Consider the following 15,246-nt stretch of genomic DNA (forward strand, 5'->3'; position numbering starts at 1 on the left):
CAAACCAAACCAACCCGATCGCAGTGAGGTGTGGAAAACAAGCGAGGTTCGGTCTCCGGAGGGCGCAGCCCGCCCCGCCATGGCGGCGGGGGAATTGATTAGGAGTTGAGTAAAAATTCACTACTAAATATCTTCCTTTTTTTCCTTCTCCCTCGGGGAGAGGTGTCTGGAGGCCTTGGGGAAGGTGGTCTTCTCTGAGCGAACCACCACGTTCTTCCTACACACCGAAAGAGTTTGTGGCATTTCTGTGTATCTTTCCATCTTGCCTTCTTTTCCTTTTAAATAATAATTCTTTTAAAAGTGTTTGCTTATTTCTTTTAGCTTCTCCTTGGGAATCATGAACACCCGGCAGCAAAGCAAACTTATCTACTCCTGGTATGGGAAACCCATGAGCTCAGACAGAAAGCTGAGGACTACCCAGTATAAGTAAATAACATTTATTTCTGTCTTACTCAGGGAAACTTAATCAATGAATGTTTCCTTACCTTTCTGACGTTGTTTAGGTTAAAGTGGCAGGCAGTGAGAATATGAGTAAAGTTTTGAGCATTTTGTTGTGACTCTGTACATATATAACAAAAACATTGTTTCAAAGCTCTTGAATTATAAATTGTATAATGTATAACCAAAAGCATGTCTAGTTGAAATAGGTATGAAAGCTAATCAGGGAACTAAATTGTGAGCTTTTCAAGAAGGGTTATAACTAAAGTTGACAGGCCATCAGGTTTAATGATGTGTGAATTAGAAAGAGTATGAAATTCTTTTAATCTGCCTGTCTATCCCTTTCTAGGGGGATCATTATTACCTCAGAAAGCAGCAGAACAGAAACGTGTATACAGCTTGGGGACTTTATTCTAGTAGAAGGGGTGAATGCAGATCGGCCTTATGTAGCACAACTCCTGGATTTATATGAAGATGGTAAGAGAAATAACAATTTACTTTCTGTCTGAGAAATCTTAAAATGTTTTAAAGTGAACTTTTCATGGGGAGGTAGTTAGCATTAACACTGTATCACTGGCCTAATTTATTAAGAAAATTAAGCTTTGGTAATTGTTGCATCTGTATTCACATACTCCCCAAATATTTGGCACCGATGGCTAATTTCGGCTAAATTTGATACATACATGCAGAGTTTAAGGACATTATATTTTTACAGTCTTTTTGCTTAGTTGCTTAATTTAAAAGAAATGGTCCTGGAGGAAGACAGTGTGAGTTCATGCTTTATTTAGAGATTGGAGAATTCAAATGGAGCAAGAGCATTGCAGCCCTGAAAGTTGCCTCTTATTAGACATCAGGCAATTTAACAAAAAAGTACTGGGCTGAGCAAATGGGATTTGTTGCTTCTGTCCCTTCTAGAACTACTTGTTTATTCCTAGATATGAAGAAATACATCGTGGGAGGTGATTGATACAAAGACTATGTCTGAGTCTGAATGGGGAGCTCCTCATTGGCTATGTCTGATTTCTTTGAACAGCTTTTGTTCTTTTTGTGCCATCATAATAATACTTAGAGGTTTTCTAATTTTCTTTACCTTTTTTAAAACATAATACGTATCACCTCAACTTATTTATTTACTAACAGATATTTATTGTAATGTAACTGAAGATTCTTTTCATTCTGGAACAAAACACATGGAACTTCCTTGAAAACAAGATTTTTCTTTTGTTATATATCTTTGACAAGGTACTGGTTTGTTAGGCAGTGAAAAAAATGTGTCTGGCCTCTAAAAGTACAATGGCACTACAAATAACATTCTGAAATGTCTCAGTTCTCCTTTTATGCCACTGTTTTTAATTAGTGGGGTTTGAGGAGATCACATCTATGCAAATAAGGAACCTCTTCATTTGTGGTAGTGAACTGGTGGTCTGGAGCTGGTCTCCAGGTGTTTTGTGGTTGAGACCCTTCATAAGTGTTGTCTTGGTCCTTAAAAGTCTCAACTCAAACATTGATTTAGCTTAGAAAATGGGAATTGCAATCTCTTACCAGATGCTTCCTCACCAGGGAGGATTTCTATGCTTGATGGCATTTTGGCTGAAGGCATTAAGGTCTAGCCCTAACTATTGACAATAAAATTCTTCATATTCACTGACTTCTCGTTGTTCCAGGTGCTCAGCACAAACGTGCAGTTGTGCAGTGGTTCTGTCATATTGGAGAGATACCTCAGAATAAAAGGAAGCTGCTTAAAAGAGAGATTTCTCCCCAAGAGGTGTTTTTTGACCAAGTTCTTGGCTATGACACTGATATAGATGCACAGACCATCATTAAAAGCATCATGGTATGTACTGCAGCCCCTCTGCACAGAGAGGGAAGAGAGAAACGGGAACAGTCCTGTAGTGTAATAAACTTATGCTGGTGTAAATGTAGGTTGAAGGTGTTGCTTTATATAATGAAGGATTGCATGAGTTACAATAAGATCTGTGAATAGAAAATAGCTGAATGTTAATGTGTGTGTGCTTTGGTATTTTCTGTTTTTGCAGGTAATACCACTACATCCAGGGGAGGAACTACCTATTACATCAAACAAGGAACAAACTTTCTACGTGAAACAATCTTGGGATGGGAAATGCTTTAAGGCTTTGTCCCCAGACACATTCTCTAAGCTGAAAGCCAAGAAGAAAAAAGGCAGCACCCCGGACTCGTCAGAACCATTTATTCCTTCAGACATCTGTACACCCCTGAAAAAAGAGACAGAGAGTGTTGTTCGGAGTGCCACAAAACCAAAAAATGCTGAGTCAAAACATTCTGTTTCCAAGTCCTCCCTTGCTAAGGAGAGGCAATCACAGAGAGCAGCCAATGACATCAAAACCCCAACAGCAAGGAAGAAGTTGGAGTTAAGCAGTATGTATATGGCAATATTCCCTCCATTTGGTAGTTCTGAATGTAGCATGTTCTGTGCCTCTCCATTTTAGGTAGTTTAAACAGTGGTAACATTCAACATCAGTATTTTTAGCTGCCTTGTTAGGTCTTTGGGATCAACCCAAGCCTTTTGGGCACATCAGTTGTTTGTCTTGTCTGTTATTTTGGGCAACTTTACTGCGTGTATCCAACTGCTGTTGCAAATGTTTTATTTGTAACTGATAATTCTAAATTAAAGTGCTTGTTGACTGAAGTGCCCAACTTGGCCTCAGAACGTCCCCCTTTCTTTAATCTTCTGCCTAATGGTACACTAAAATGTTTCCATTGGGCTGGTTGAATGAGCACATTTGATCCTATGTAACATGCAGTATTTTCAACATGGAACCTCAGTAAAGTTGGAAGTGATGGAGGTGAGTTAGAAAACAACAAATGTGTCTGTCTTCTATTTAGTAATTTTTTTATAGAAAGTGCATGCCTTCTACTGATCCAGTTCCTTGTTCCTGGAGTGAAATGCCCATCTCCTTCAAATAACAACCAGTCGTACCATGTCTTCTGAAAGTTAACCAAACCAACCATAGTAAAGCCTGACAAAAGTTCATTTTGCTCTTGATTTCTAGGTCCCACAAGATCTAAAGGCAGGCTCCTGGGAAGTGAAGTTTTGGACCTTTTGGATGATGACCGTGATGCCATAGCACCGTTAGAATCAGCAGCTACTAAAAGAAAAGTGACTTTCACAAGTGACATTTTAGGCTCACCGCCAAAGATCCCTTGCAGCAGTGATAAATCCAAGTCAGTATCTGACACTGCAGAGCCCTGTGAGAGGTTCAGTGACACAATTCGATTGTCCCCCTACCCCAAGGCCAAAGACTTCAGTGAGAAAGCCAAGAACCTTCACGTGGAAGATGGCATCATATCGTAAGTGAGGGCCCTTTTATCAGTATTTGTCTATGGGATTTCCATTTGCGTGTAGTTCTTTTAAAATACATTTATGAAAGACTTCCAGAGATAAGTAATTTTCCTCCTTTCCAAGAGTAAAGATGCTGATGTGACAATGGAATTAGCACTTCTTTTTTTGTCCGTTACAATAGAGCATAAAAATGTTTACCTTTCATTGATAAGGTAATGGCGTTTCAGCTGTATTTACAGATCTAAAAAAAAATCTCCCAAGAACTATCAACAAATAATTAAAGCATCTGGAATTCATCTCATTGTGTCCTTTGAACTAGTAGGAAAGTTTTGTACTAACAGTAAAATATTTCAGTAGTAGGGAGGAGAAGCACCCAAGAAGACAACCAAGGAATATCAAAACACAAGGAGAAAAATATATTCATAAGGGCAGATCAAAGAGAGACCGAAAGGAAATAGGTTTTGTCTTCTCTTTCTCTTAAAAAAGAATAGGCAAACCCCCCACCTCTAAACCAAATAAAACCACAACTGTTTTGAGCCCCTGTCCCTTCAGTTTGGCAGTGCTATATTTGCCAAGTATAGCAAATATTTTGTAGGTGGGGTTTTTTTTCTTGGCAAAGACATATTGAAGAGACAGTGCAAGAGGGGGGAAATTGTGCTACCAGTGTCCATGCCATAGCCAATCTGTAAACGACAAATAAGAATTCATGCTGGATTGGCAGCCACAACAATTGAGCCTGAAGTTTGAAAGGCCTTCTGTGTGTCTTTACAAGTGTGATGCAAAGAAATACAAACAGCTTTGTGTTCTGTCTTTCTAGTTTAGTTGGACATCAGAAACCGGGCACTCAGAGCCCTGTGCTGACCCCTCGCTCCCGCAGAACATGTGCACAGAGAACAAGTGCTCTCATTGCACAGCACATCAGGTAAGCTTTGCATCCATGATACCTTGTTCAGATGGCTGTTGATGGCTTGAAGCCTTGAGAGTTTGTCTGGTGTAACATTGAAATGCAAATGGTTCTAGGAGTGCAGCTTAATTGCAGCGTGAGTAAATACTGTCTTATCTTCAGAAGCATAAAGCTGACTCATGGTGTTCTTCAGAAAACTGACTTCCTCTAAACCTCCAAACTGTTAAATAGCCACAGAAAATTAGCAGCTCAAGTGAAAAACACGTTTGTTTGCTGATTATGAGAACTGCAGAAAAAGCTGAAAAGGTACCAGTGATGCTTTGTAGTGTTTAGATTTGTAAGTATTTTTTTATTTTCTGTTTATTACAGCGTGTTGAACCAGGAAGATGATCTGTCCAGCTCTGACAGTTCTTACTCTTCAAGTAGCGAGGAAGAGGAGGAGGAGGAGGAGGATGTGCCCTGTACACCAGAAAAGAAAACTAAATCAAGCAGAATATTCAGCACCCCAAAATCTTCTAGCAAGTCTTCAGTTCACACTCCTGCAAAGACCCCAAAGAAAACTGTAAGGTTCTATCTGAAAGAGCTATTTTTATTATTTCTGAGCCAGTTAATTGAATGCTGGATGCCTGTGTACCACAGTTAAGTTTCTGAACCCCTTAGCTTTTAATGAAGCATTATCTGGATTAATTTAATCTCTGATAGAAGTAGGTTATGCAAGTGTATAAACCGCTTGCATGTTGTGACAATGTTGATTAAAAAACTGGGTAAACAGGGAAAATATTGGCTTGGATGCTCTGCAGCATCATGGCCTCACCAAAGAGCATGATCAGCAGTTTCTCATAGTGTCCTGGCTACTGATGGAGATGGGATCCCAGGCTACAGAAATCTTAGGCCTGGCTCATTAAGGCTGTATTCAGCACCTTAGCCAGGTGCTGAATACTGATTAGTGTCAATGGCTCATTTTTACTCTGTGTCTAATGAAAATGAATGTCTAACACAGAAAACCTAGTGTAACTAGGTTGCAAGCACAGCAAAGAAGAATAATTAAGATACTGTATGGCTTTTGTCTGAACAGTGGAGTTCAGATAGATCAGTTTCTATTTGCTTGCTCTCTCTTAAGAACCAGATCACTTTGTGACACAGTGCTTCAGAAAAGCATTAACAACTTGAAAATTCTTCAGACAGTTAAAAGGTGTAGTTGCTTTGTCACCACCCTCTTTCGAGTTTCCTTTTTCTTTTAGGAAGAGAACACCATAAGGCATGTTTGGCAATTCCCTTTGTAAAGGCTGTTTCTCTGTCCATCCTGTGCTCTGGCATCCCCGGGTAGTTTGTGCATAAGTAATGTTTGGGAAACTTGTATGAATCATTAGCCTCCCACAGAAATTGCTGCATGGAGGAAATCTGTTTGAGGTTGTAATTCTCCTTTACAGCCTTTACCAGGAACACCCAAGACTCCCCGGAATGCCACTCCTGAAATTCCCAGGCGCAGCCATGCAGCACAGAAACCTGCCAGTGTACTGGAAGAAGCCAGATTAAGGTAACTTGTGCTCAGGGGAGGAAATCATCTTTATTTGTGTTAGGTATGCACAGCAGTAGCTATGCTGAGGTAGGGGATGTCATCTTTACCATATTGAATAAGATTGGTAAAAATGCATGATATGAGAAGAGCCCATATTGATTTACAACACAATATTAGATTTACAAATACTAGTTGTATTTACAGTACTACTTTTACAATCTCAGATGATTTTAACCTTTCTTATCAGCTTTAGATTGTAAAGGTACACTATTTGTCTCTTCTTTGTGTCCGAAAAAGCTTTACAGGTATCACTGTAGATCTTGACATTGGAGGGAAAAAAGGCATTAGGGATTGACCATGTCTTTCAAGCTAGGTTTTAAACTCAGTTTTCTATAAGCAGTCTGCCCTGTTTCTATAAGCAGTCTACCTCTGCACTGACTTACAAATAGTTTGTGAATTAAAACAGCTAGATCCTTATTGCTGCATAAATTAAAAGCAGATAGAGAGACCAGGCTGTTTCTTTTGAGATACCTGACATTGATGTTCAGACTTGAGAATGTAAAAGAGATTTGAAAAACTCCACATCTGGCTGTTTGTTATGTCAGTGGGCCCTTCAGGTGGAACTACCATTTTAATTTTCTTTTTCTTTTTTAATCAAAAGGCTGCATGTTTCTGCTGTCCCAGAATCTCTGCCTTGCCGTGAGGAAGAATTCCAGGATATCTATAACTTTGTGGAAAGCAAACTCATTGATGGTACAGGAGGGTGAGTTTGGGAGACTATAACCAACCTACCTATGGCATAAAAGCAGTCAGACAATACACACTACAAGTTATCATTGTTTAAAGTTCCTAATTGAATTTTCCTGGTATTTTTCTTCCTTAAGAAGAAACGGAAATAATATGGGCTTCTTTATTGCACAGTTAAAGACCAAAATACAATTAGTCGAATTTATATGTCTGGGGAACCATTTATTTTTTTTAAAAGAGGCAAATTACATTTATAAAGTATTTTAGATCGTTAATTGCTTCAGGAATAATAAAAATCCTCATGATCCTCCAGTGTGTTACATGTTCCAGTTTGCTGAAATATAGAGAATCGCCTGAAGTGACAGAGGAGTACTCAAGACTCATGTCAGAGGCCAGAAATTCCAGCTCATTCATCACAAGAGTGTTACCATTTTGCTCAGGCTGCTGTTCTCCTGCTGTAGGTGCATGTACATTTCTGGAGTGCCTGGAACAGGTAAAACTGCAACTGTTCATGAAGTGATTCGCTGCCTTCAGCAAGCTGCAGAAAATGATGAACTGCCACCCTTCCAGCTGGTGGAGATCAACGGCATGAAGCTGACAGACCCTCACCAAGCTTATGTGCAGATCCTAGAGGTGAGTAAAGCCTTGTCAGGGGCTCTCTGGTTTGAAAGAAGAGATTTTATGCCTTACCATTAGATCCTCGATGTGTTCCAGTGTTCCAGTGATCCACTTATCAATACTTCCAAGTCCCTCTGAGAGACTGTTTTTATCTTAGAACAGGTTAGAAAATAATTGACTTAAAGCCTTGGCCAACTTCTTGAACTGTTTTGCTTTCTGCTGCATAAGGGTAGTGGCTGGGAAGTAGCCTGCTTTATTACATCCAGTCAGGTTTAAGAAAAATCTAAACCAGCTTCTTTTTATAAATTTTCCATTTGGTAATTTTTTCTTCACATGTGTGCTTAAACAGCCACTAAGATGACAACTCTGAAAGTCAGTGTAGCAGTAGAATAATTACTAAGGGGGTCCTTATGGTTAATTGGTCTGTCATAATGGCAATTCAGCTACAGAAGGACTGTCAACAAAAGTGTGTTTCTGATATCCATAAACAAACTAGTCTGCAGTGTCCACCTGGGACTACTGACTGTGCTTATGTTACATGGGTGTGAATTAACCTTCTGAGGCCCGGATTAAGATCACCCAATAGGCATTAGACAGTAACTGCTCAAGAGCTCTGTAAGTCTAGGCTAACTTAAAGCAAGTGACCTGGAAGTGAAATCATTTCCTGCAGCATCTATTCCATTTTCATATAAACTTCTGCTCCATTTATTTAAGTTTGACATCTTTCTGAGCAGGTAGTGGCATACAGTGTTCTAATATCCCTCTTCTCATAGTTGGGAGCTAAATTACCATATTTGCATCCTTTCCTCAAACCAGCATAGACAGTGTCTTGCAGAGGGATTTATTGAGGCCAGGTCACTGTGTTTCTTTAGCACAGTGAAAGGCTTCCTGACAATTACCTTATGTCATAGTAGTGTTAATGTATTTTAACATTCTTTGTTCCTATCTCATTCAGCATAAGATTTTAAAATTAATAAGGAATAGGCATTGGAAGTGAAAGCTGTTGCCCCCCACGGGTCCTGAACTCTAAGCAAACCCAGTTAAATATCCCTCAGGGGAGTCCATAGTCACATGAACCACTTATTTATCCTGTGCCTTTGCCTCAGCTCTTATCCAAGTACCCTGGCCAAGAGCCAGGCTGCTGCTGCTTTTGCTTCATCTCTTGCTGCAGGTCAGTCTGGAGCTCCAGTTTGCTGATGTTTCTTTGCAGGACTAAAACAAATCCTGGAGTGTTCCCTCCTGGAGTTGCCTCACTGTCAGATGGAAATGTAGAGAGAAGGTACAGGCACAGGAAGCCCTTGACAGATGATAGAGATAAGGTTAAAGACATTGTGTAGTTCCACCACAACAAACAGAACTCTTTTTGGTGTATTGGATACAGAGTTCCAGAGCTGTAGATCGGGATTCTCTGGGATCCAACTGCTTTGTATGACAGATTCAGACCATCCTGATTGAATTGGAAACATCATTCAAGTATAGATTATACATTATTGTCATGCTCTGACCTGTTTAATAATTATGAAATCTCAGGTCAGTTGATACAGGATTCTAGAAAAGAAATACAATTTTCAAATGCAATCTCCATTTTGCTTTATGGAGACTCTGAACTCTGATGAATAATTGATTCAGCATATATAGTGTAATTTTGAAATGTCATGCTTTAATTTCTGGATATCTTTGGACCTGCAAGGGAAGAGGTCAGCTCATCTGTTCTGCCACGTAGATTGTTGCAGAAGGTATTGAGGGGTTTTTTTTAGCTTGGAGTGGAATAAGTTTAGTTCTAGATCCTGCTGATGATTCATGAGTAATTTTATGGGAGTTCAAGATTACTGAAGTCAGGCAATTCTTGTCAGCTGACTTAGGTTTTCAGTAGGTGTGTGTGTTCAGAGACACCCTTGAGATATGCTGGGTTTGGAGTTCTTTGAGACTGGCTTCAGGATTTCTTAATGATTCGAAGACAAATTCCAGAAAATTCCAGTGGTGTTTCTTTTTAGCTATGTATTGTTTTCTTTCTGTTCTCCTTCATGGACAGTTCCTGGTAGACCTGAGTGTCTTATGAGCCACTTTTTCTGTTTTTTACTCCCCAGTGGAAAAAAAAATTCCAGATGCTTGGTGTTGATTGTTAGAGAAAGGTAAAACTGAATAGGAAATAAATATTGGTGTGATTAACCTGCAACACTCTTTGATCCTTGTCCAGTTACTGACAGGTCAGAAGGTGACAGCAACCCATGCTGCAGTACTGTTGGCAAAACTGTTCAATACACCTGGGCCCAAGAGGAAAACCACAGTGCTCATAGTGGATGAGGTGAGACAAAAAAATCCTGTGTTTTCTTCCCTTAAAATATCGTAAGAAAGGAGTTTTTGGAGGATGGAAAAAAGACTGTTTTGAGTGTATCATATCTCAAAGGAACAGACTTAGGAGAGAGAACACACAAGTTCTTTTTACCCAGTGAAATTCAGTTTCCTAAAAAGGCTAAGTATCCTTTTGCCATATTGTTCTCTGCCTTGGATTTCACATCAGTTTTATGTTTTGTTTTGGTCCAAGACATAGAATGAGTAGTTATGTAGTGGTTCTAAATACCACAGAATTCTACTGTATTGTGTCTGGAAGCTGCTGATTTTCCAGTGAAAAAACTCTACAGGGATCAGTCATATCCAGTTTTGAAATGCCTCAAATAATAATCAAATGCACTCTTATTTATGCTGTAAGCTAATTCAGGTTCTCACATGCAGGGTCTTTTGAATCTTGTCAGATGTAGTATTAGTGTCACAACAGTGTTTAAAAACTCCAGCTGTTTAATCATTCTGCTGTGGTTGATGCTATTGAAGCATCTGTAGGATTGTGCTTTTCCAAAAGAGATTAGAGCCCTAATTCAGAAAATGCAGCCCTACTAGTAAAAGGAGAAAGGATGCACAACGAAGGCAACTTGTTCAGGATCATATGAGAAGTGGCAGAGTTAGTTCTCTCAACCTCCCCTCCCCATCAGATGTTTTAAATAAAAGCCATTCCTTTCCAGTCTGATTGTTCTTGTTGTGTCTCTGCAGCTTGATCTGCTGTGGACCCGCAAACAGAACGTGATGTACAACTTGTTTGACTGGCCCACCCAAAAGCACTCCAAGTTAATCATCCTGGCCATTGCCAACACCATGGACCTGCCAGAGAGGATCATGATGAACAGAGTCGCCAGCAGGCTGGTATGTCCCAGCAGTTCTGTTCCTATGCCCTAAAATGAGAACAGGTTAAATACTGGATGCAATCAGAAGTAACCCAGAACAAAGGTAGGATTGGTTATATCAGAGGGTGAACAATGGTTTTTGTAATTCCCTCTTCAGAGGGCTGATAATGAACACGTAAATCTTGTAAAGTAAGTTTAGGAGCCTTGCTTAATGAGATGTTATGTTCTGTAAGTACACTGTGTAAGAATGAATTAGTACTGATGTCTTTTTAAATATATAAAGATCTGGATAATCAAATGCTGTGCTTCATGGTTAAGCTGCTTACTCTAGAGCTCTGGTTTCCCTGGATCTTTCCTCTTTAATTCCAGGCACCTAGTTACTTCTCTGTTTACCATCATCTGCTGGTGGATCTTGTTGGATCCCGTTGGACAGAAAGTTGGGTGCACTCTACACCTGTGTTGAATATGTTTTCCTGGGTCATTTCTTCATCACTGTTCTGAGGAGTGATTTGCAAAAACAGTGCTCTGTGCCTCCATCCTTCTGTGACTCCAAAATAGCTCCCCGGAGTGTGAATTGCTAAACCCACTTCAGATCAGCTGAGTCCACAGAGTCACAAGGGAGAAGAATTTTGCATAAGAAATACAAGGCCTCTTGCAGAATATGAAAGGCAGTGCACCATCTGAAACACAGATTTGTCCTCATCTGAGAGCAGTTCTTATTAGCTTGAGCCAGAAGAGGATTTTTAATTCTTGGCTGAAGAATTGCTAATATGAAGTCAATAGTGAGACTGTATACACTTAGACAAGACTTGCTAAAGGAAAGATGAATATTTTTTCACAGCTGCTGCTGCTACAGTATTAAAAAATAAAGTGTAAAGAGTTGTAATCAAAATAGTTTTATACTGGGGGGCTGTGATTTGTTTAAAAGTTTTATAAGAGAAATTTGAATTCTAATAGCAGCTGCACTTGCTCCTCAGGCCTTTCAGTAGGGATGTCCAGCCAGTGGTCCTCACTGAGTCACAGTTTTGTGGATTTGCACATTCATTTCACAAGTATGATTGATTGAAGCACATCACTTAGAGGGAAAGGATGTGAAAAACTGATTGCTCTTACCAGAGAAAGTAAGACTTAACCATACAGGCCATGCTTGAGCAGTTGGGAGTTTTCCAGCACTGCAAACGCTTCTCCCTGTGTTGTGTCATTTACTTTAGGGCCTCACCAGAATGGCCTTCCAGCCCTACACCTACAAACAGTTACAGCACATTATTTCATCCAGACTGAAGGATGTGAAGGCATTTGAAGAGGATGCAATTCAGCTGGTTTCCAGAAAGGTGAGCACAGAGCAAATACAAGTTCTTCATTTTGCTCTTGGTAAAGAGTGGGAGGGCAGAGGAGAGAGTTTTGTAACAGTAGTTGGGCTTGGTTCTGTGGTTGTTTCCTATATGGGAGACAAGTGGGGCACAAGATCATACATTATTCAGGGTACTTTCTCAGAAAACATTGCTAAAGCAGTGTCCTTGTTTTTCCCACCCACTTTGTGAAGGCAGCAGTACATTCCAAGAGCTGGAGGCATGACAGCAAGAGTCGTGATAATGCATAGTGATAAGATGTCAGGTTTCTCCAGTGTTTGGCATAATGTGAGTCATTGGATCTTCTTGAAAAAATAGTATGCCAGTGGCAGTGGAAATATCCATGTTAATCTTCCTTCTCAAGATTCTTAATGCCTTTCATAATAGATAATACCTGTTCTGTTTGCAAGTCTTAATACTCAGTTGTACAAAAAAATAAATAATGCATTGGGGATCAGTAGCTTCTCAAATTGAGATGTGGGCATTGTTAATGTGGCATGTCAGCAACTATGTATTAAATTAATCTATTAAAATTGTCAGAACATCCAACATCATGGTAGGATAAAAAAAACCTAAGAATAAACGTGTCAGAAGTAAATACGTTTTGTTAGGAAGGAACCACCTTTTTGTAGGAATAATAGCAATGATATAGACTGAATAATTGCAGTGTTTTTCTAGTATGATTTTTCTTCAGAAAATCTAGGAATGTAACTTGCAATTAGATTTTCTAAAGGATTTCTCATTCTTGGCTCTAGCTGAGTTCTAGGGCTGCTTGTTACCAGCATCTACTGTGAAAACTAGGCCAATAGTATATCTAGTGAATGTTCATAGCTTTATTAAAATTATAAAGCACAAGTGGAAGGAAGTATTTAGTTTCAGAAATTTCAGACACCTAAATATTTTCAGGCACTCGTAAATGTAAAATTCACTATCCCAGATATTTCTTTGAGACCTACTAAAATTAGTGTACTCTTAATATTATAATGAATGTGGAAAAACTGGGGAGGGTTTTGGTGTTATGCCCCCAGGCATGAACCTGGATTGTGGTAAGGATCTTTATTGGTAATTAAATTGGTATCTCTGAAAACTATTGGTGTTGAAGTGAATTTCTCACCTTTAATTTTTTTTTTTTCTTCTGACTTCTGTAGTTTGAGAAAAAAAGTTTAGCCTTGAATTTGTGATGCCCAGATCAGGGTGGGGGTGTGATGCCCAGATGAGGCTGTTGGTTTTGGTCAATAAGATGGTTGTTTAGAATCTGGGATTGTAGTAACGCAGCTCAGAGTGACAACTGCTCTCCTGTTGGGCTCTCAGGGTGGCTGGGTTTTGTTTGTCTACTGATTCTTGCTGAATTCTTGTGTGAACTTGAGGGAAGTTTTGCTCCAAAGCTGTCCCGTGTCCTTCCAGGTTGCGGCGCTGTCGGGTGACGCCCGGCGCTGCCTCGATATCTGCAGGAGGGCCACAGAGATCTGCGAGTTTGCTGAGCCAAAGAGAAGCCCTGAGATAGTCGGGATGGCCCATGTCACCGAGGCCATAGATGAAATGTTCTCATCACCATATATAAATGCAATCAGGTACAATTCTCAGAGGAACTGCTTTGCTTTGTGTCTCTTTCACTGCGCTGTTTTTTCAAAAACATCTCTTGTGGTGCCAGAGTTGCAGGCTGGAATAAAATGGCTGAAATAAACTGGGGTAGAAAAACAACCTGCATTTAAATATGTAGTTACCAAGCAGTTTCCCTTCCTGATGTTTCTCAAGTTCTAAACTTCACAAGCTGATTTCTGTCTGTTTGGTTTTTCCATTCAGGAATGCCTCATTGCACGAGCAAATCTTTTTGAAAGCAATTTTAGCAGAGTTTCGCAGGGCAGGAGTTGAAGAGGCAACAGTCCAACAGGTATGTTCGTGCTTCAGAGTATTCTTATTGTTTCTCTTAAAAAGAGAGGGGTGCTGTCAAAATTATCAGGCAAAAGTGTAAATATTTAAATACTTGGGGTTTTATTCGTAAAATTTGATGGAAGACAATATGATGGCAAGGTAATTTGGGGCATGGCTGCCCAGGCCAGGTGTAGAGCCTAATTTAATGCTACCACCTGGGGTTTTTACTGCTCAAAAAGCTTCAGTCTGCACAGTCCAGGGGAGAAGAGGCAGCAACGGATAAATGATCTAATTAAAAAATAGCAGAAAAGGTATGTTGCTATGTGTTCTGATTTTTGTCGGTATTAAAAAGGAAAGCATAGCTTGGAATTGTTACTTCCAGCACAAACTGTTAGGACTTTGTCAAGGAACAGCAGCGTGTGCATTTCATGTGAACAGGCTGGAGCCAGTTTTTGCTCCCCTGCCATGGATGTGGAGGGAAGGAATATCTCCTCTTTATCACCTGGGTGTACTCGGTTGCAGCAGGATGTAAACATGACCTGTGTCCTTTTCTCTTTTTTCACAGGTGTACCACCAGCACATGGCTCTGTGCAGGATTGAAGGGATGCAGAGGCCCACTGTGTCAGAAATGATGGCCATTTGCTCCAGACTCGGTGCCTCCAGGCTCCTGCTGTTGGAGGCCAGCAATAAATACCTTCACATGCGGGTGCGACTGAACCTCAGCCAGGACGATGTCATGTATGCACTCAGGGAGGAATAGGGCAAAAGAGATTTTATCCCTTTTACTGTGTGTAAAGGTTTTAGATATTGCCTATTTTTATTTTTTTTTAAACTGTTCATAAAATGGAAATAGCTAAATGTATTTTTATTAAAATGCTTTGCCAAAATGTTTGATGTTATAAAGCACTCCTTTTAATAATAAAGCATTCATTTCAAAGCATTTTAAATGCTCCAACTTCCTTTGTTTTTAAAAATATTTTTATGTGCTGGTAACTGGGTCCCCTTTCACCTGAGGCATATGAGCTTGAAACGGGTTTCTTGAAATGGATTGCCTGAATCCCCTTTCTTTGTCAAGACTTGCGTTGTCTTTGGCTTGGTGGTTTCTGTAGCTTTTCCTCGGTGACTTTTATACTTGACATTGTTAAAATGTCCTTAAAATTTCATTACTTGACATAATTGAGGGGAACTTCCACTCTGCCCTCCGGGCTGAATGGTTGAGCGGAGGAGACTGTTTTGCTGGCAAGAACGTAAAAATACCGCAAGAAACGTGTCGTTCAGGTAACCAGCTCTTTTTATTGATT

At 39.9% G+C, this 15,246-nt stretch overlaps 1 protein-coding gene across 2 annotated transcripts; it reads left to right on the plus strand.

Annotated features, from left to right (window-relative positions):
* Nucleotides 1-325: 325 nt before the first annotated feature.
* On the plus strand, nt 326-14,825 carry ORC1 (origin recognition complex subunit 1). Of its 2 annotated transcripts, XM_029959694.1 has the most exons (16): nt 326-426; nt 788-915; nt 2,103-2,272; nt 2,475-2,835; nt 3,471-3,768; nt 4,578-4,682; nt 5,034-5,226; nt 6,095-6,201; nt 6,845-6,946; nt 7,392-7,563; nt 9,746-9,853; nt 10,594-10,743; nt 11,936-12,055; nt 13,478-13,644; nt 13,877-13,964; nt 14,511-14,825. In XM_029959694.1, the coding sequence occupies exons 1-16, from the start codon at nt 338-340 to the stop codon at nt 14,703-14,705; spliced, it is 2,553 nt and encodes an 850-aa protein (XP_029815554.1). In that variant the 5' UTR covers nt 326-337; the 3' UTR covers nt 14,706-14,825. The 2 variants fall into 2 exon arrangements, with proteins under 2 accessions (XP_029815554.1, XP_029815555.1); XM_029959695.1 differs by lacking the exons at nt 13,877-13,964; nt 14,511-14,825 and adding an exon at nt 12,268-12,361 and having other exon boundaries at nt 13,478-13,582.
* Nucleotides 14,826-15,246: the final 421 nt, after the last annotated feature.

This window comes from Manacus vitellinus, unplaced genomic scaffold, assembly GCF_001715985.3.
Source record: "Manacus vitellinus isolate BGI_N305 unplaced genomic scaffold, ASM171598v3 scaffold_21_pilon, whole genome shotgun sequence".
NCBI lineage: Eukaryota > Metazoa > Chordata > Aves > Passeriformes > Pipridae > Manacus > Manacus vitellinus.